Raw genomic sequence first — 21,573 nt, forward strand, 5'->3', positions numbered from 1 at the left:
CAGCTAGGTACCTAAGTTCGTCAGTGTCAATCACAGGTGTCATTACTGTCAACTGTCAATGCAATTTCGATGATGGTCACGTTCAAAAATGAAACATTCTTCAATTTTGTTTTATTAAAAACTTGTGAATATTATTGAATAAATAAATCGAATTTAGGTATTGTTATCAAATAAACTTACATTTATAATTTTTTTTAATTCATAAGTTTTACGTTAAAGTCATTGAGATACTATTACTACGTATGGAGAAGACACCGCCTACATCACTTATATGTTCCGCTCAACAGAGGTCAAGCCAGCTGTTTAATAATGTACTCTGTGGGTCAAGCACTCAGTCGCTTTAGCGTGATGTTCTAAGTTCGCGTTCATGTCTTGTTTGTTTAAAAGCAAAAAACCATGAAACTCATCAAATATGCCCTCGAGTGTGTAACGATATTGCACTAATAATTCAAGTAATGCGGCAAAGTGCAAAGAAATAACTTTTCATCGGTAATTAACTAGATAATCATTTTTAAAACTTGGTTTTGAGGAAAATTGCCATTTCTTAAATTTTTAGATTTAAGAAATGGCATTGGTAATGAAAGATGTTTAGATAGTAATAGTAGATGATGTAAATTTTTATAGTGGAAAATAATAATTTTACACATTTAGAGAAGAATGTATGTACTGTGGAAATTATTTAAAAAAAGGTTAAATCATGAAAGATGAAAATCAATTACCTACGTATCAATTCTTTTTGATACATTGATTGGTTTAAATTGATAAGTTTATTAATAATTTCTTTATAAGATTAATTATAATATGTATTTTTTTGTTGTTTTTAATTGATAAGTAATAGGCAGAATATTTAGAAAGTGTCGCCACTTTAGCGGTGAGTCGATGACATCGCTAGGCTACTAGATAATATTCTGTGACATCGCTTAATCTATGACTCACTAGCCGCCGCGCTTGCAGTACAGATTTTGTTCGTGGTGTCTTCTCTATACGTAGTAATAATACTCAATGGTTAAAATAGGTAATTTTTTTATAGTATGTATCGAGGTATGTATAGTCACAGGATGTTTTCCAATTACAGAGCATAATGCGACTCAGTGCCGCACAATGCCGAATTATGCTGATGCTTAGTTGGAACGTGAAACGCACCAGCAGGTTGCGCTAAGTTCAGTGTTGAAAAAAAAAATATTCATAGAGTTAGCAATAACATCATTAATGTGTAAATAAAGTGGTATATATACATAATAATTGGTTGAAAAATATTTACGGTTATTTTAAGTAATTTGGATTTTGATTATTTCATTAACATTTTTTTCAATGTTTGTACCTTCATCCATACTTATATTTATTTTTTTAACACAATTTGAATTAACTTTGATTATTTCGAAAAACTACAATGAAACGAAAGCTTTAAAATTTTTTCCAACAATTAATAATTACTAACGATAAATCGATTGCACGCATCGATTCACGCGCATTACTTTTTCTAGTGCTCGATTGTGCGAAGCGTTGCTGTAGTTGGAACATTCAACGTTAGAAATATTTACGGTTATTTTAAGTAATTTGGATTTTGATTATTTCATTAACATTTTTTTCAATGTTTGTACCTTCATCCATACTTATATTTATTTTTTTAACACAATTTGAATTAACTTTGATTATTTCGAAAAACTACAATGAAACGAAAGCTTTAAAATTTTTTCCAACAATTAATAATTACTAACGATAAATCGATTGCACGCATCGATTCACGCGCATTACTTTTTCTAGTGCTCGATTGTGCGAAGCGTTGCTGTAGTTGGAACATTCAACGTAATAACGGTTAAGCATTATGCCGCATAATGCGCTCTAGTGCTGTAATTGGAAAACGGGGACAGATATACAGTGGCAACTGGCAGCACCATTGTTAATTGCGATTTGCGAGGCACCACAGCTGACAGCACTTGAAATTGACATTTGAGAACATCATATTTAGATTTTAGCGCTGTTTTTAATTTTCAGTTTTTGTTATTATTTGGATAATTATTTATGAATTTAAAATATAAACCTTAATGTTGTGATGCTAAAAGGAATTTCTGAAATTCCTTCCGTCGTTGAAAATATAATACGACACATCGAAGAAAGGATTAAGGTAGATCATGTAAAGCAATGTATGTATGAAGGAGTTATGATTTTTTTTAATAAATATTAAAAATCACTATAGTTTTGATGAAGCTTTTGTATATTTTTAAGTTTCAGATGAGGATTTGTTAACATTACATTCAGCTTTTGGTCCAGTGTTACAGCGAGCATTAGAAGTTCTAGAGAAACATCCTACCTTAGAAACATATTCAACAGCCAATTCAAGGATTCTTATTGAAATTAAGGGGGAAAACGACAGGTGCTATCGAGTTTTTCCTAGAATCAATTTCTGTCCTTGTCTGGCATTTAAACATCAAGTCATTGAACAGAAATCTCAAGTAACTTGCAAACATGTTCTTGCTGCAAGAATTGCAATGATTTTGGGAAAGACAGTGGATCATAAAGTGACACAAGATCAGTATTTAATGTTATTACGATCTATGTTTGATAAAGAAGAACAAAATGGATGATGGTACTTCACAATATTATTTCACTGCATCAATGGATTCTGGCAAGACATTGAGCAGTTTGTTAAAGGCTATTCAGTTTCAGGAGGTTTGTTTTTAACTTTTATTATATTCCTTATAGTAAATTAAGTCAAATGTCTAAAAGAAAAGTATAAATTATAACTTTATTACAGTCTGCAGTGTTCTGTGCTATGCAAGAGGGTCTAAAGTTAACTGTGGAAGAAGGCAAGTGCGTCCAGGCCTCGGCATATGTACCAGCTGATAACTTCACAGAATATCATGTGCGGGATGATGTGGATGTTGTATTTAAGGTATTTTACATGTGGCAATACGTCAACATTTGCCTTTCTCAACAAACTTTCAGCTCAAATACCTCTAGATGCTTAAAGTTACTGACTTTATTGTTTATATCTATCTTTAATTTAATTGTGATGGTTTAATATTAACCTTGGAAAAGTACTTCAATAATCAATCTATTAAGAAATTATAGATCATTTTGAAGATCTTACAGTAAGTAGAAATAATACATAATAATGATTGGCATTTTAAAAACAATTTAAAAGATAATGCTTCTATAAAAAAATTAATTTCAGATAAGTATAGCAGTGTTGACTGAATGTTTGAACATATTTGGTTCCGGAGAAGAGTCCAGTTTAAAAATGTACTATAGATGTGACGGATCTCCATTGCTACTAGTGTAAGATTTATTATCTATCTTTTACTTAAGAATTAAAAAAAAAATAAATTTAACACTTTTACTAAGCTTTTGTTCTCAAAACTTGACGAACAATTACATATAAGGAAAATTCATCATACATACAGTTTAAATTTGAAATAAAATATTTAATTCATCACATAAAAACTATTATTTCAGTTTACAACCCCAATCGCTCAATAATGTAATGACGGACTGTGAAATTGCGACTCAAACTGCAGATTCTGTATTAGAATTGAGAGATGAAAATGCTGAAGAAGTGGCCAAATTAGTTCTAAAGGCACCAGCTTTTCTGAGCCTTCTGGCGGATTTAGAGCGATCTTGTGATATCATTGAATTAAACCTGACACCTGAACATCCAAATGTTAGCATTGTTACTTATGGTATGCAGGTGAGATCAACTATTTATTAATTTCTTTTGTATAGATATAGGATTTTTTTTCTGAATATAATATAGAGAAAATTATTTATATAAAATAAGTCTTTTTCTTTTGTGAAGAAAAGAGACCCTTCTTCTTACATAATGTCAAGAATGTCCATTCATTGAAATTAACACCTTATTTAGTGGCAGTAATGTTCAAAGTACTGTATGATTGTAAGAAAATTGTTGTAGGCCGAGTGTAATTAAAGACCGCGGATGAATGCTGAGCTAGTATGATTATTGATTATGTCTCTCCAATATTATAACAATTGTTATTTCCCAACATATTTTGTTACTGCTTCGTAAAATAATAAACTTTTCAAACAGTTAAATTAGGACATACACACATTTGACGACGCGGTTGGCGCAGTGGTAAAGTAACTGCCTACTGAGCCGACGGTCCCGGGTTCAATCCCCGGTCAGGGCAAATATTTGTGTGATGAACTCAATTATTTGTTCTTGGGTCTGGGTGTTATTATCTATATATGTATTTATTAAATATTATATTTATCGTCGCCTAGTACCCACAACACAAGCCTTAATTGAGCTTACTGTGGGACTAGGTCGATTTGTGTAATAATGTCCTATAATATTTATTTATTTATTTTATATTACAGGACCGTTCCTGCATTGACATGCCCAAGTCATCGGACATGGTGCAGAGCTTCACGTGCGAACATGCTGTTACGTTGAAATATCAGCTGCATCACATACGACTTATGATGAAAGCCCTTGCTGTTTCTACTAAGGTTTGTTTTATTTATCTAATTGTTGCTTCTCAGATGTACAGAAAGTTCATTGCTACACATCATTAAAATATGAAGTACCTAGTTAGATTACTCTCATCTATAAAATTTACGCATAATCATGTTTTGTCAACTTAGGGCTGTTTTTTCAATCCTTGGTTAAAACTTATTAGTCGAATAATGTATAAAACTACCATTTTAAAAATGTAATCTAATTGCCCGTATGTGACAGTTTACGTGACATTTTAATATTATCGTGTAATACTTTATTGGACGGATAAGTTTTAACCAAGCATTGAAAAATCGGCCCTTAAACAACTTCTGGGCCTTCTTCATAATGGGCAGCGCAGGGCCTAAATTTCTTTGATCGACTATCGATAAGCATCTACATGCTTATTCCTAGTCGCCGTAATGGCGGGAAACATCGACAATCATTTGTTGGCCCATTACATTGTTTTTCAAAAAATGTCCGTTATTTTTCAGGTTGTAGTGCGGTGTAGTTCAAATGGCCTGCTGCTATTGCAACTTAAGTTGGAAAAAGAGGACCAAAGACAAATGTTCTCTGAATTCTATATCGTGCCTTTACTTGACGATTGATGTTCTGTGATAAGACGTGTTGTGTAGTTTTAAGCTCATTTATTTTTTAAGAAATGTTTACGTTAGAAATGTTTTTGTATATAATGGTGCTGCATTTGCTATTAAAATTAACCAACTTTGATATTAAAGTTCGTATTGTATATGGCAGGAAAGGAATGGATTGGTTGTTATTATGTCACTTTAAAGAGATTCAGTTTCTGTGTGTTGTATCTAAGGAAAATAAATAGTATTCCTGTTAATTTTCATATAAAAAAATTGCATAAAATAACTTTAATAATAGCGCCATTATATTTTAAAGCGTCTGAAACACAGTAACGATGTAAATAAATAAACATATCTGTGCAAAATATAATGTGTATATTTTATTATTCAAACTTACATACACACTTACATAACAAGGAATGTTACATTACTATGAAGGTTATATTGAGCCATAGTTATGAAATTAAATGCGATACGGTCTTTTAAATTCCACGTTTTGGCAGTTTCAGTCAAATGTTAAGCAATGCTTTGCTATATTTAACTAATTCCGCGCCAATAAATAAGCGAAAAAAAACAGGCCGAAATAATACTAAATGTGCCTGTGAAACGGTGTTATAATAAATAATAGCATACAATAAAATAGCTACATTCATCACATTTTTTAAGTGAAACTTCTTTAGGCGCATTGAGTGTAAAATTTCAAGTCATGGAGTAAGGTGAAGATTTTAGTATCTTTGAAACTTGCCAAAGAAGTTTCACTTCTGACACGTGTGCTAGGCACACACGCTCTTTTTTATTGGCGCAGTATATTATACGTACATGTACACTGAATTAGATTCTTGTTTAGTTGAAACTTCACCAAATAATATTTTCAGTGACGAGCCACAAGGCTATAAGTACTATATTTTAGCGGGATTGTATTGAGTGCCGTCCATTTTGTGCAAGTTATCACATTGTAATTGATAATAATTGATTTCTTGTGCACAAGAGAGCATACGAAAATTGCCAAGAAGCATGTAACTATTGTACAAACAAGAATTAATGATATTTGTACTGACATAAAGCTTGGGACTTTGATATAATTTCTTTATATCTGCTGTTTATGATATCCACTTAAATATATGTCGACTATAGACATTTAACATTCAGAGTCTGCGCTCAGTAAAGTCATAGTGTGCGTCCACACTGAATGCGCGGTGGCGGCGGCCTAGGCGGGCGCGACGAGCGGGCGCTCGCGGTGGCCACACCGACGCGCGAGCTCAAGTAGCGGTTCGACGTTTTTCGGGTGTTGCAAACTTTGGACGATTTGCTATTTTTACTGGACAGTCCGATTTTGAGATGAGATGATTTTGAGATAAAACAGAGGAATAACGGTTGAATCTTATATGAAGAATTGAGATTATACCCTACAAAATTACTGTGGTGTATATAAGTGTTTTAGATTGAATCGTACTTATAAATAAAGAAGTTTCACTTCAACAATTAAGTATTTACGCTATTTTACGAAAAACAATAAAGGATATAATATAAGAAGTCGAGCGACAAGACCGAACTGGTTTGATACCCCCGCCGTCCGCGCATTGGGTCGCTTGCTGACTAGGCCCGTAGTGTGGCCAGAACGCGCGGATAGGAGAGTTTGAAAACTACGCGCGCTGGCTCGCTCATTACCGTCGCACTAGGCTTCCGCCAAAGTCATTTCAATGTGGACGCAAAGGCGCGTTTCATACGTTTGATATTTCGCGCCCGCCGTCGCAACCGCGCTAGGCTCGCAGTGTGGACTTGCACATAAGTGCCCCTTCACGTAGCGCAGAATCAAACTTGAAAAATTACAAACATTTATTTACATTCTTATAAATATGACGTCAACAGGATTTATGACAACGGATAAAGTTTAGACTAGATTTACTTACAAAGGCAACATTTTAACATCATCCACACGATGCAAGCTTATTTGGCGCATGGCAATACTGTTTGTGCGCGTATAAAAAAAATGAAACATTATGGTCTATGGTACACCATAGAGTAAAGACTTGACAATTGACAAGTTAGTTATATTCTAACGAGTATTTATTATCTATAGCACCGTGTGGATGCAGGGACATTAATACACACTTCATTCAAACAACGCGGTATAAATACTTATAGCTACTTACATCTACTTCGTCAATTCCAACATTCACTTCATATAATCTATAGTAATGTAACTTTAACAGACAATATTTAAAGTTTAACTTTTGCCGTCATTATCGTAACCTTATTTGCTAATATACGATAAAGATAATAAATCGAGTTAAAAACTAAAATATTTAAATTAAATAAAACACATACGGATTTGTTAAGAACGAAAAAATAATAACAAAATTACCACTATGTACTCAAAATATTATATTATTTACTAGATAGCCGATAATTAAAACTATTTAAATATTTGGATATATACGATACTCGATAGATATGCAAACACCCAGGCTGGAGACAACATCCAATGATTATACCTACTACAAATTTATTTCTAATTGCGGGAAATTGTGTCTATGGTAAAGTAGACTGGGAAATTCCTAGTCTTTAACCAGAACACTTTTCCCACATTTTGCGAATACTAAATTAACCTAACATTTTGTATTTTAGCTACAAAGGCAACATTAAAAAGCGACTAGATATATACTGTTATCTTAAACAAATCGACCCTTTAATGCATCGCACCCAAATTGGCAGTTCATTGTACTAGTATATTAACTATTAGCATACAGAATACGGATTATAGCATAAAAAACGTAACCTTTGTAAAAAAATAACCGTAACCTGATTATAGATTATGTACTATTGTACCGTCCAAGTATTTACTACATGGAATAAATTAATCATCGTTCTATTGTTAAGGTAAACAAATCTAAGAAATTGAGTAAAATATATACACAACACGTTCCAATAAATTAATAAGACAAACTTAATTAAATAATATTGCACAATATGTACATCGTTTGCGCATAAAGCCACATGACTTGGACAAACATTGAACACAATTCTACTTATAAAATTTTAACTCAATTCTACTTGGGAAAAAGCTGCAGTAATTAAATGAAATGATTGCCATAAACTACATTTAAAGACTGTTTGAATATTTTTAAGTTAATGTTCTAAAGATATATTATATAACTTACATTATTAACATATCTTACGAATTAGGTAATTGTTTTAATCGATAGTGCCCTGTAACAGATTTTATTTCTTATCTGACGTAGATCGAACCTCTTGGTTTTTACTTTGAAGTCAGAAACTTCTGTGGACTTAGTACGAATTACGATACGTACGATATTTTTAATTCATACCCTCTAGCTGAGCTAACATGTTCTAAAGCATGTTTCACGCTACACCATGCCAAAGCCGGGAAACAAATGAAAAAATATACATCGACATTTCAAGGCCTTGCCGTTGCTGTATAGCTGAGCTACGGTCTTGGTCAGGTATGAATCACTTTATACTAAAAGTATACAATAATGTTTAAACGCCACCCCGGACGGGGCACGGACAGGACACGGCCTCGTCAAAGTATGTCTTGATTATTTGAATCGTGAGCGAACAGCACTAACGTGCCACTCCGCACTAACCTATCTACACCTTTTAACTATCATTGCCAACCAAACCATATAATTTTGTCTAATCCCTTGAAGCACCATTTCTATCAGAAGTGGAGGGTCGTATATTACACAGTACATATTGGTTGTCCACCGCTCGGTTGTCTTGCGGACTGCTTGTAGCGTGAAACAGCGCCTCCATTTCCGCGCGACGCATTCGGACGTCACTACCGTGGGACACCTCCAACTGAAAAAATTGATGTTTTATTAGACTAAATAAATCTCGATATTGACTCGGTTTGATTGTACTGACTGGTGTAGCAATTTTATTTGGATTTCGTATAAGAGTATAAAAAAATATAAAAGGGTCAGTTACATGTAATATTTAAATCTTTGTAAGTTTCATTGATAACTTTAACAGTTTCGAAGTGAAATTCTATGAATAATTAATGCGTAATTCGGTTATGATACATCCAAAACACAATATCATGCGGATAGAAAGAATCTACAAAAAAATAAATAAAAGTTTATGTACAAGAAACAAAAAAAAATGATATGACACTTACCATAAACACGAACATAAAAGCGTATAGAGTTTCACAAGACACACAACAACCAGCTAATAAAAATAAAGCCATTCAGCGGAAAACTTTAATAATAAAAAAATTACAACCAAAATACGATTAAAGCTTGACAGAACATAAGTTCGATTTGTACAAAAATAACAATAAAACTATGCTACTTGGTTAGTTATTAATTATAACAGTCCATCAAAGTGGTCCTTACACAACAAAAACAATAAAATGTGGCTATAGGCGTTCATTGCCAAAATCGCGACGTCCACGTGAAAAAGTGCAAGCTATTGCAGGAAAATATATATAAGTAGAAAACGTCGCAATAGTAAAAGAGTACTGGCTACTGCAGTGGAATGTGCCTACATTCCCCCGACAACCAGACAGTCCGTCTTTGTATATAGATTGTTTTTTATTTGACATACTTTGTCTTATCGGTATAAGACATTAAATTCTATTTAAAAAAATACATGCCATTTCTTCTACTTTCACGATTGAAGAATTATTATTTATCAATGTATTTAAGGAGAAATTATTTTGTGTGTAAAGACCGCATATTGTTAAAGACACAAAAAAAATTGCTTAGCAAAAACTGGCTTTAGAACATTGAGAAATGACGACCAGCAAAAATTAATATACGTTCACTGTCGAAACAAACATATCAACTTAAAGTAAAATAAAGTATCGCTTAAATATAAATAAATTTACATTATGTAATAAATAAAATGCGTTCAGGAATCACCAGTGAACATAACTTAACAAATATACATGTATGTAAATTATATTTCATAGAAATTATAACGAAAATAGTGAATTTTATATATATGCTTGTTAAACCTAAAATCGATTATATACAGATAGACAATTTTTATTGAGTATGGCAACATTGCGCATATTAATTAAAATTTATTTACACTAGAAATTTACAATGCTTAGATTTCATTGAAAATATGTATTGGAAAAATCTTAAAATTATAACTGAGAATTATAAAATTAACATAGCCAATGTAAAAAAAATGGCAAAACAAATATACAAAGCTGTACCACATGAGTAGAAAGACGGCTGTACTGTACACTTACAACATGAAGAGCAACAAAACAAATATTCCAGTAACAAAATGAGGCAAGTATTTCTTAAATTATAAGTAGTGAACTATTTACTTATATATACGATATAACCCACTCTATTTAAAAGGAAGATAAAAAACAGAAGCCGTTTGAGTTAAAATTTTTAAAGGGTACTTTGCCAAGGTACGAAAAAAGGCTAAAAATCAAGTATATGTGTAAACTACTATATGGGAAATCATCTTAGAAGAAGAAAAGAGAGGGGACAGATATTTCAAATAAGCGATCATATTTATGTATTATTCGAATTAAACAATATTCCTACATATTTTAATTCCTGCCTCTGTAGCTTATATTTAGTTTAAAATTTATTATTTCCGTTTATTGCACTTTCAAATAATCGGTGGGATACTTAGCCATAAAAATTATAAATCCTTGCCTCATTTCTTTTGTTATTTGCAAACATTTGCATGACACATCACTTAAAAGCAAATTTTGCACCAAATGAGCATTGTTTTGAGATATTGTTACAGAATAACAAAAAAAAAAATTGGCACATATTTCTTACAAAATTAAGCACCTTTTTAATGCTCATGTGGTAGAAAAATGCAATTATTTTTATGGATAAATTATAATAGAAATAAAAATATTTCACAAAAGCATTCAGCTACAAAAACCTCATGATATTGTTCAGTTTACGGTATGTTGTATTTAGTTTTGCTTTCATGTTCATTTCAATTATGAAAAAAAAAATACAATAATATTTGTTTTAGAGTTTTTTCTATGGTTTAGAGATTTTTGCGTTTTGATTAACGCCAGTATTGTGCAATAAAAGAAGTGTCTTGAATTAAAAATTAAATACGCGGCCAAAATTGAACCTGCTTACAATCTTTCAACATTATTTTTATAATAGAGATAACGCTAGACGTTATATTCTTATAGACTGCACCATAAATGAAAAAAAATACAGATCCATCAACCTGTACTAAAGGGGCACAGGGTATCAATAAAAAAATAGTACCTATTACAGTTACATTGAACACCATCTATACTCTGATGCTTTAAAGAAAGGAATCTAAAATGTTGGAGCTTATCATGCTGTCTCGCTTGCACGCTAGTGCGGTCTATACTCTCTCTCTGTCAACGCAAGTACAAGCCATCATTCAATATTCCTCTCTTTAATGCATCGGAGTTACCACTATCTAGGGTTGCCACCCGTACTATACATTATAGAAATATAATATAGTATTAGACCGGGAGATACTGACACAAAATTTCGAGTCATTTGTAACAGGATGGCGGTTCTACAGGGGTCTTAGTACGCAATGACAAAAAGAAAAATGATGGTGTGAACGCTGGTACCGGTGGGTTAGTCGCGTGGGCGTTAGTCGAACTCGTCGGAAAAATAGCGAAAGTCAAACGATTTGTAACACAAAAATTTTAGAATTTACCGATAGCCCATAAAAAAGAAGTAGGCGGTAGTGTCATGCCATACTTTTCCGGTATGACTTACAGCCCGCCATACCGACGCGAATAAAAAAAACAACTATTCAACCATTTGTACCAAGCTAACTTTTGCACAGGTAACCATCGTCGTGCAGCCATTTACGAAAATCGCCATGCCATACTTTTCGGACGATTCCAAATGGTCGCCATACCGCCGAAAATCTGCAAAATTTTTTTATTTCGCCTATCTTTTTGTACCAGTATTGCATTTGGCTTTTTGGAGAGTATTTGATAAAATGTGACCATTATTATATTTGCCATACTTCTAGTAAGGGGAAAAAGTGCTGTCATACTTGAAAAATAAATTTATTATATAATTTATATAAGTGAAGATTTCCAACACCTAGATCTTTGAAATTTTGTATTTATATTCGTTGATCCTCAAACTTACAGGAAAAATAAGTGCCATACTGTTACAAATCGTTTGACTTTCGCTATTTTCCGATGAGTTCGACTAACGCCCACGCGACTAAGCCGCCGGTACCAGCGTTCACACCATCATTTTTCTTTTTGTCATTGCGTACTAAGAACCCTGTCGAACCGCCATCCTGTTACAAATGACTCGAAATTTTGTGTCAGTATCTCCCGGTCTATATGCATAGTATTTTTTTAGAGGTAAATAAATCAGTTTGAGCTTTTTTAAGTTCATTAACCAATACACATGGTAAATCAATTGGAAATTCCCAAAAAATATGTGTTCTATTCTATTCATTCCGAATTGTACTACTATATTATTTGCAATGTTTTGAAAATATTTATTATTTTATTTATTTTCAAATGTATCTATACTATTACATGCTTTGAATTTCCGATTAGTACTTCTATCTTTTGCAATTTTTGAAGTGAAAACTTCTTTAGCGGCGTTGGGTATAAAATCTTAAACTCGCGTCAGGACACGTGACCTGATCGAAAAAGCGTAAGAGCGTATACGCACTATGCGGGTAGCCGCATTGCGGGTAGCCGTCCGGCTGACCGCAATCACAATTATGTACGTAATATTCATTTCTATGCGCACTGCGATGCGGCTACCGCAGACCGCACAGTGCGCATATAAATGAATATTACGTACATAATTGTGCTTGCGGTCACGGACGGCTACCCACAATGCGGCTACCCGCATAGTGCGTATACGCTCTAAGACGGATGGATATCAAACTGTGATATCAAACATGCTCAACGTTAATAATCAAGTTTTCACTTCTGCCGGCACTCCCGGAGTGCAACCCGCCTTTTTTTTTACTATTCTATATTTTAATAAAGGTGGCAGCCCTACACTACTACACAACACTACTACGCATAGCTCACTTGGTGCCTCGCGCCGTCCTGGCACACGACGTACTCGGTGAGCGTGACGTCAGCAGCGCCGCCCGACTCGAGCGGGATCGGGTTCGCGCGGAAGTGCTCGAGCATCTCGTGCACGTTGGGGAACCAGAGGTGCTGCACCCGGCATTGCCCTGAGTCGCTGAGCGTCATGCGCAGGTGTTTCGCGCGCCCCTGGAGACAATAGATTATGTTAATAACTCAGGCCCCGGAATCACAGACACAATAGAAAATCTATTGTGTCGTGGACCGATCGGGCCGTTCGGGGCTCAATGGGATAAGTGACGTAGCCTATCCGTACACATATAGTTTCTTCAGGATATCAGACACAATGTAAGCAGAGCTGCTTACATACAAAACATTTCACAATATATCGCACATTGTTCTTATTATTCTGTTTGAAAAAACCTAAAAAAAAAGAAAACAAAAATTTGCCAGTCTTATGGAATTCAGAATTTGAATTCCTAGAAAACCTGATGAAGATCAGGGCTTAGACATGAGCAAAAAGATTTGTTTATTTATAGAAACAGGTAAAAAGCAAAATAAAGTAAACCTTTTTTTCTACTAGACCTAATAAATTTTTTATCTTTTCTTTGAGGACGGCAAACCATTCACTTGCTAGAAGATTGGATGTTTTCAAGAAGCTTATATCTAATACACTGGAGATTTCAGTATGAACATTAACTTGTAACAAGAAAATATGTCGTTGAATGACGCCTGTATGTTTTTTTATCCCTTTCACACCTAAATTGCCAATTGGTGTTCATACTGAAATTTCCAGTGTATTAGATATAAGCTTCTTGGATGTTTTTGATTCAACTGGGTACCAACTGACCTGGAAGTTAAACGTCAGCACGTATTCCCCACGCCGTGTTTCGCTCTGCCGCACCAAGTAACACCCGTGCGCCGACGTGCCGCCCGCGAGCACGCACGCCGCGGCCGCCGCGCGGGCCAGTGTGCCGTGGAACCAGGGCCACTCCGCTAGGGATACCCGTGGGGGTGACTCGCAACCCTCTTCTGCTATTGAACCTGTGGAGAATTATTGTTCTTATTAGTAAAGGAGTTTTTGAAGTGAAAACTTCTTTTGCGGCGTTGAGCACTTTTTCTGTAATGGGTATAAAATCCTAAACTCGCGTCAAGACACGTGACCTGATCGAAACAGCGTAAGACGGATACCATTCCAAAATATCAAACATGCTCAACGTTAATAATCAAGTTTTCCCTTCTGCCGGCACTCCCGGAGTGCAACCCGTCTTTTTTTTACAAAAATTAAGGGATTTATTTAAGTAGATATTGAATTATTAGTCTTGATTACATAGGTTTATACAAAAGGGCAATATCAATCACATCATATATACATTATCCAATAGATAGCAACACAAACTAGGAATATTTTGTTATAAAATTTATTATTAATCCGTCAGTCCTCGGATCACAGACACAATAGAAAATCTATTGTGTCTCGGCCCGATCGGGCCGCTCGGTGGTCAATGGGTTAAATAAATTTCTGGCTAGTCATAGTGCAGTACACAATGTAATGGTATACATGATCATATAATACATTAATGTTTATCATTTAGAATTAAATAATAGCTGAATTGATATTAATTATTGCACGCCTCATAAGCGAAGCGTTGAGGTGGGTACTACTGTCACTTCGCGCAAAACATCTGATTTTTCAAACTTAAAATGTCTTTATGTATCATATATTGCACTTGTAAGATAATACATACACACACATATTAAGAAAAAACACTATTTTTAACGTTCATGATATTTTTGATGTCATTTTTGTTATTTAAACTAGTTAAAAAACAGTTTAAAAAAGTTCTGTCTTGGACGTCCGTGTGTCTGTATGTGCGGATCCTTTTTCTTGTTAACACGATAGCGACCGAAATACTTTTCTAATCGAGTCTTTTTTTTTCTCTTACGCTTGAGTATGCTCAGGAATAGAACCCTTTCATTTTTCAGGGTCTGATTCGATGTGGTTTAATTGTTATTAAATAAACAAAAATAATAATTAATAAATATTTATTAAAAAAAAATTATGAGGCGTGCACTTTTGGATTTTCCAAATTATTTTTAATTTGCTATAAGCTGATGTGTTGGCTGGCATTTGAGTTTAACAAATTACTAATTGAGGTAATGATAATTTTTCAATCAGCAAAGATGTGTAACATGAAGACAATTAGATTAACTGAATACATACCTATGTGGAAAATATTTATACTTCACTACATAGATGTATGATCAGGGCCGCGCCGACCCCCGGCAGCGCCTGTGTGCGAAACCTATGAAGCGCCTCTTTTTTTATAAAAATTCAATGCGCACCTTACACACACACACTTTCAATCAAATGATTGTTCATTTGTTTTGTTTTGCCTTAGCTATCTCGTTCGTTAAAATTGGGGAATACCCATGACCCCACCCCCGGGCCCCGCTTGCGTCGCACGCATCGCATCGGGTTGCGTTCAGAAACTCACTCATTCATATTTAGTCCACTCATTATATACATTTAAAAAAAAAGTGAATTTGCGCATCTAATTTTTTGATATATTGTAGGGATACCCAGAAAAGCTTAACTTGAGTTTTCCGACCAAGATTTCCTATGAGCTTTCGCCGCCATTTTAAAAAAAAGGTGTAAAATTTGTTTTTCGGCAATAACTCGGCTATCCGATGAAATTCGGAAATCACTTATGAGACACTTTTTGTTCCTTTTTTTATGCTCTACAATTAAATCTAGACCATTTTTTCCGTATCATGCATCGTTATCGAGATATTGATCGATAAAGTAAAAAAAATGTGTGCGTGTACTAGTGTACACACGTACGAAGTGAAACTTCTTTATGACCTTATTTTTCAAAAAATAATTTACTATATGCAACTTTACAGAAATACGTCGAATCACGCGTGGTAGGGATAAGAAAAAGATGGCGCGTAACGGAAAAAGTCACGCGTAACGAAAAAATGTTACACTCAATTTTTTTCCAACCCCGATAAAGAAGTTTCACTTCAAAAATTCAGGACACATTTTTAGTTTTTTGCTTTTTTTTGTTTAGGACATAATACATTCCTATACCTACATTATGTATAATATTATGTATCTAATACATATACATGTATTTAAAAAATCGTAGAATTCGAACTTGTAGAGAATATTCAGACCTACAATTTTCTTTTTGGAGTTTTTTAGTTGGACAAAAATTACGATCTCCAGTGCGCCGCAGAGTCGGTGAATTCACGCTCACCGTCGAGCGAGCTGCTCGCTCGGTTGTGTTCGCATGGCGAATCGAATGGGAAATTGTTTAGGAAATTGATGGGATAAAAAATAAGTACATAGACCAGACTTTAGAACAAATTAAAGATCACACTAAAGTATATTTTTTAAACAAATAATTTGTTTGTGCAGTAAAAAAAAGTTGAACTGTAGGTACATTTGAGCGAAAAAAAGTACAACACACGGTAAAATGAATGAAAAATGGTTTCAAGAAAATTTTGTAATTGAAAAAATGCAAACACACTCGTCAAAACGGATGCCAGGTCTTACAATAATTTTTTACTTTATCGATCGATATCTCGATAACTATGCACGATACAGTAAAAATGGTCAGGACTTAATTGTAGAGCATTAAAAAAGGAACAAAAAGTGTCTTATAAGTGATTTCCGAATTTCATCGGATAGCCGAGTTATTGCCGAAAAACCAATTTTACCCCTTTTTTCAAGATGGCGACGAAAGCTCATAGGAAATCTTGGTCGAAAAACTCAAGTTAAGCTTTTCTAGGTATCCCCTACAACATATCAAAAAAATAGATGTGCAAATTCACTTTTTTTTATTTGCCTTTTTTTCGGACGAAATGAGTGGACTAATTTCATACTCATACAAACTCGGCGCCTCTACGGTTTAAAATAACTAGTACTTTTTCTCTTGTTCAAAGAACTGCCGCCGTTGAGCGTAACGTTGAGCTTGTAAGGAATGTAAACTAAAACCCTAAACGTAAAATGAAACCATAAACGTGAATAATAATAAACATTAAATATTGAGAGACTTGTTCAATAAGCGTTATAGACGTTTTGTTGTTTACAAGGCCTATATTGCGCCTATTGTACCTACTTACTTGTCGATACTCCACTACAAAAAACAATCATATAGGTAACAAAAATAATTTAGGTGGCAGTGGCGGCGCGGCGCCCCTATTGTCTTGGCGCCTGTGTGCGCCGCACACTCCGCACACAGGGGCGGCTCGGCCCTGTGTATGATGCATACTTTTAAATGAATATTAAAGCACAATCTATAACAAAATCATACAAATAAAGAAAGTCAGTTAACTGACAATAGTTGAACGTGACAACGTCTGATTGTGCTTCTTTGTCGCTCGTTCTGCGCTCTCGCTTGCACTTCAAGCCTTACATGGAACGCCTCAGAGCGACGTAACGCCGCATGAGTCATGTTTTTTCATGCGTGCAGCCGGCGACGTTATAAGACGTTGTCACGTCAAAAAACATTATCTATATCTATTGAAACATTAAAATTACCTAATTCAGCCTCTTCTGGAGTGTCAGTTGTTAAATCCGCATTACTAGTACTAGGAGGTAGGTCGCGTCGCGGTGGAAGGTCAGGGGGCGCTGGTTCGGGCATTCCTGCTAGTGTGTCTGGCGGAGGCTGTGTGGTGGGCGCTGATCGCATGCAGTACTTTATTGTTGCTAACCAGGATTTCATATCGTCAACGTCTGCCGCTTCTATTACATATTCCATATTATTGTCAGCCTGGAATTTTGGATGAATTGATTAAATTTTATTACAAAATAGCTAAAATATACAGAATAACTTGCATTATATAAAATTATTGATAAAATGTTTTCTTTTTTAATTCAGAAAGATAAATATTTTTAAAAATTGGTTGCAAGTTAATCTGTAAAAAAACAAGTTATTAAAAAAGTATTTTACCTTTAATACAAAAGTATTTTCATGATCAGGCATTTCTAATGGTGTAGTTTCTCTTGCCTCAGATATGAGGAAGCAGAACACACCGCTTCTAGGTTTTTGAGCTTTAGGCGGGGAATAAAACTCCAACATGTACCCGCCAACTGTTTTAACTAGAGCTAGTCTACATTTCTCCCATTTTTGTGGACCTCCTGGTTGCTCCAAGCTCTCAGGAGTTAAATAATTCACTAAACCCTCTTTTCTACATTCAACTACAATCTTAGCTAACTTTGTTTTATTATGTTTGTTCAAATTAGACGATAACTCAACCTCATCAGAATGCTGTTTTTGGAAAAGACCCTTACCACGCCGTAAACCTTTAAAAGATAACCTTCTAAAGAAAGGTTTGTGATGAGTTTTTGGCGATTCTGTATCTTCTGAATAGTCGCTCTCATCGTGGCCTGTATGCGTTCCATTCGGTAATTTATGCTGTGCTTTCAACTTTCCGAATTCATAATCGAAATGCTCTGAGAAACATTCAACAAATTTCTTTAGCAATTCCTTTTGTGATGTGTAAGGCCTTGCCGTACCTTCGCTGGTACTGGTCTGGATATATTGTACGCAAGCCTTGGCAAAGTCCTGAGCGGCAGTTTTAGCCTGACGCTCGCAGAACTCGACCCATCCGTCGGAGTCGCCGTCGGACGGGCCGGCCATGGCAAGCAATTTCTTTATTAGCTCCACTTGGATAACTATAACGTTACACTTATAAACATAACAATTATCAATAATTTGTTTTGAAACTAACACTGTACAGAGATTTTATGACAATTTGCAATCAAAATAAGATTCATGATGCTCACAAGAATCTCGCGAAAACAATTTTAGTTGCCATATTTAAAAAAAAAAAACTCGTTTTGAATAAAATTATATTAGAAGTATTTTTTATAAAATTTTATAATATTTTAAGTACAGTGTATAGAATTAAAGAACGAAATATTCTTATTTTTCTATAAATTAAAATTTTACTATATCTCACATAATCTCAGGCTTGTAACGCCATCTAGTACATTTTTAAAACAATATAATTTTAAATTAAACGATAATGAGATAATAAAGGTCCCTGTAGAGGGCATCATTATTTATCTCGATTGTTTTTAATTTTAATTATTCTTTTTTTAACTTTGACAAAATATGATGAATAATTTCGGATCTAGTCGAGGATCTACAGTGCGCGCACGAGCAACTTTGTCTCCGCAACTATTTTGTCTCCGCAACTATTTTGTCTCTCCCACCTATGGGCTAGAAACGTAGTGATTATATCCTCTTTGTGGGCTAGTATGAAAGTGCGCGCACGTAGCGACGCAACTCCCCATACAAATTGATGGGAGAGACAAAATAGTTGCGGAGACAAAGTTGCTCGTGCGCGCTGGCTCATTATTGAACCCATGCTTGAACCCATGGCTGTTATAGACACAGTATTTTCTATATTTATATAATTTCATTATGTGTATTGTAATCTACTTGGGACGTTTCATAAAGAAGTTAAAGGTAAAACTATTTATTTACCAGAGACACAATGAAAATGACGAAATTTGTTCAATATTTATTTTTATTTTTTGTCTGATCCCCATAAACCACAAGATCCTTTGATGTTTAAATATTGCTATAACAGTTTTGTAAGGCACAGATAAAAGAAATTATATTTTATAGTGTATTCGTTACACAAGTGGCCAATAAAATAGTTAATTCCAGAAATACGGTAGACCACTCAAATGCGTCATCGGAGGCCGCGGATCGTAAAGCGATCGTATGTCAAACCAATAATCTTATTTTGGCGCGCATCAGACGCGCCGATGATGGAAATATGGGAGACATGTTGGTAACGCATGCGCGGCCGTTCACCTGAATCCCGACGATAGTTTTATGACATTGTATTTTTGCAATGATAAAAATAATTGAAATACCTTGACCAAGAGATCCGCCTTGTTCTTGCGTAGTGAACGTACTTAGGTAGGTACCCGTAGTTAGAATGCATAATGCTTTGTAGGCAGATTATTACATATATTGTATTATTTACGGTTTCTCAGAAAAAAAGAGATGTTTTTAAAAATGGAAATGTAGGTTCATTAAAATGCTCTGTTTTTTTAAATAAAATAGTAGATATTGTAGGTATGTAGGTTACTGAAAATGCTGAAAATTAACTTTTGTAAATATTTTTTTTAACTTTACGTTTATTCTAATAATAACTCACTATATAGGTACGTAGGTATACTAGTATGCTGAGGTTGGCGCGCATCATCTATTCTGGACAAGAAACCATGAAACTACAAATGGAAAACTAGAGTCAGTGAATTTATCTAATTTATCTAGATCAATAGCAAGAGCAAGAGTAAAATTTCATTATTTTTAAAGAAGGTAAAATAGTGAAGTAGCATAAGGATGACCCGGAAGTTCAGGAAATGAAAAATTTTCAAGTACGTACACACCTATTTACCAACTTATTAATATGATTTCTCTATATTTATGTAAACAAAATGAAGGCTTCATTCCACGGCGCAATTGCCGTCTTTATAGAAGTAGCTTAGTTATATGAACCTACGTTATTTTAAGTCATGATCCAAAGATGAAAAGAAACACTGCATCTTATAAATATGCAACGTTTCATTTTTAGAACATTTCACATAGAAATTGAATGTCAACACTTATTGCGGTAAGTGGACAGAGAGCTATACAAAATATATGAAAATGTTCATTATGAATTATGTATTATTCTAAAGACATTTTAAAGATATACTGTATGTACACAGTGCGACCCTACAAAGGCAGCTTCTTCTCACTGTGATATAAAAAGTTAGAGTCGTAAAGTTTACGACTTCCAATCAAACAAAACGCTACTGTTAGTCTGTTACGTGTTTATAGTGGAAAGTTCTAGTATCCACACTTTTAATATTTACAATACAATATGAGAGTTTATTAAATACTTATTTCATCAAGATAATAGCTAATGATAATAATATAATTTGCAAATACCTTATATTATGTACTTGAACTCATGGAGAGCAGTACCTATTAAGAAAAATATAAAAGCTCAATACATTTAAAATGTATATAAACTATAGGTACTTACCTAACTACCCACAATATTTTCTAAGTGCCTACCTTCATAAATGTGCGAAATAAGTAGTAGAGCAGGCTCCAAGGAGATGTTCGTTTGCAAAAATAGCGGACCTAAATCTGACTTCTGATATATATTGTATAGATCCCAGACATCCTATAGACAGATGTTGCCAACCAGTTTTGTGGTCCCCCTCCCCCCACCCCGGTAATTAAATATGGCATACAAAGAAAAAAATAAAAATTTCCAAAACATGCCGTGTGGGGTATCAAATGAAAAAGCTTATTGATTAGATCACGAATATATAGCATACTATAACATTTCTTATTATGCTATAGTAGATACCTACTTTATATCTCTGTATAGATATGTTCCTAGAAGTGAGTCAATTTATTACATCTCCTGGAAAGCTATTAAAAACTTTTGTTTCTAAGTCCAAATAGATGCAAGTAGTG

At 34.3% G+C, this 21,573-nt stretch overlaps 2 protein-coding genes across 2 annotated transcripts; one reads left to right on the top strand and one right to left on the bottom strand.

The window, feature by feature from the left end:
* Positions 1-1,954: 1,954 nt before the first annotated feature.
* Rad1 (Radiation insensitive 1) lies at positions 1,955-5,398 on the top strand. Its single transcript, XM_089708771.1, has 7 exons — positions 1,955-2,144; positions 2,227-2,670; positions 2,756-2,893; positions 3,176-3,279; positions 3,457-3,688; positions 4,336-4,467; positions 4,948-5,398. The coding sequence occupies exons 2-7, from the start codon at positions 2,578-2,580 to the stop codon at positions 5,059-5,061; spliced, it is 813 nt and encodes a 270-aa protein (XP_089564897.1). The 5' UTR covers positions 1,955-2,144; positions 2,227-2,577; the 3' UTR covers positions 5,062-5,398.
* Positions 5,399-8,403: 3,005 nt separating this feature from the next.
* Positions 8,404-18,868, bottom strand: Lnk (SH2B adapter-like protein Lnk). The gene is made up of 5 exons (XM_089708736.1): positions 18,028-18,868; positions 17,616-17,847; positions 13,917-14,110; positions 13,067-13,255; positions 8,404-8,865 (listed from the first exon to the last, which is right to left on the bottom strand). The coding sequence occupies exons 1-5, from the start codon at positions 18,715-18,717 to the stop codon at positions 8,701-8,703; spliced, it is 1,470 nt and encodes a 489-aa protein (XP_089564862.1). The 5' UTR covers positions 18,718-18,868; the 3' UTR covers positions 8,404-8,700.
* Positions 18,869-21,573: the final 2,705 nt, after the last annotated feature.

Source organism: Colias philodice, chromosome 21 (assembly GCF_061535455.1).
Source record: "Colias philodice isolate Cphi_HAF_F1 chromosome 21, ilColPhil1 Martin Lab GWU primary, whole genome shotgun sequence".
In the NCBI taxonomy this organism is placed as follows: Eukaryota; Metazoa; Arthropoda; class Insecta; order Lepidoptera; family Pieridae; genus Colias; species Colias philodice.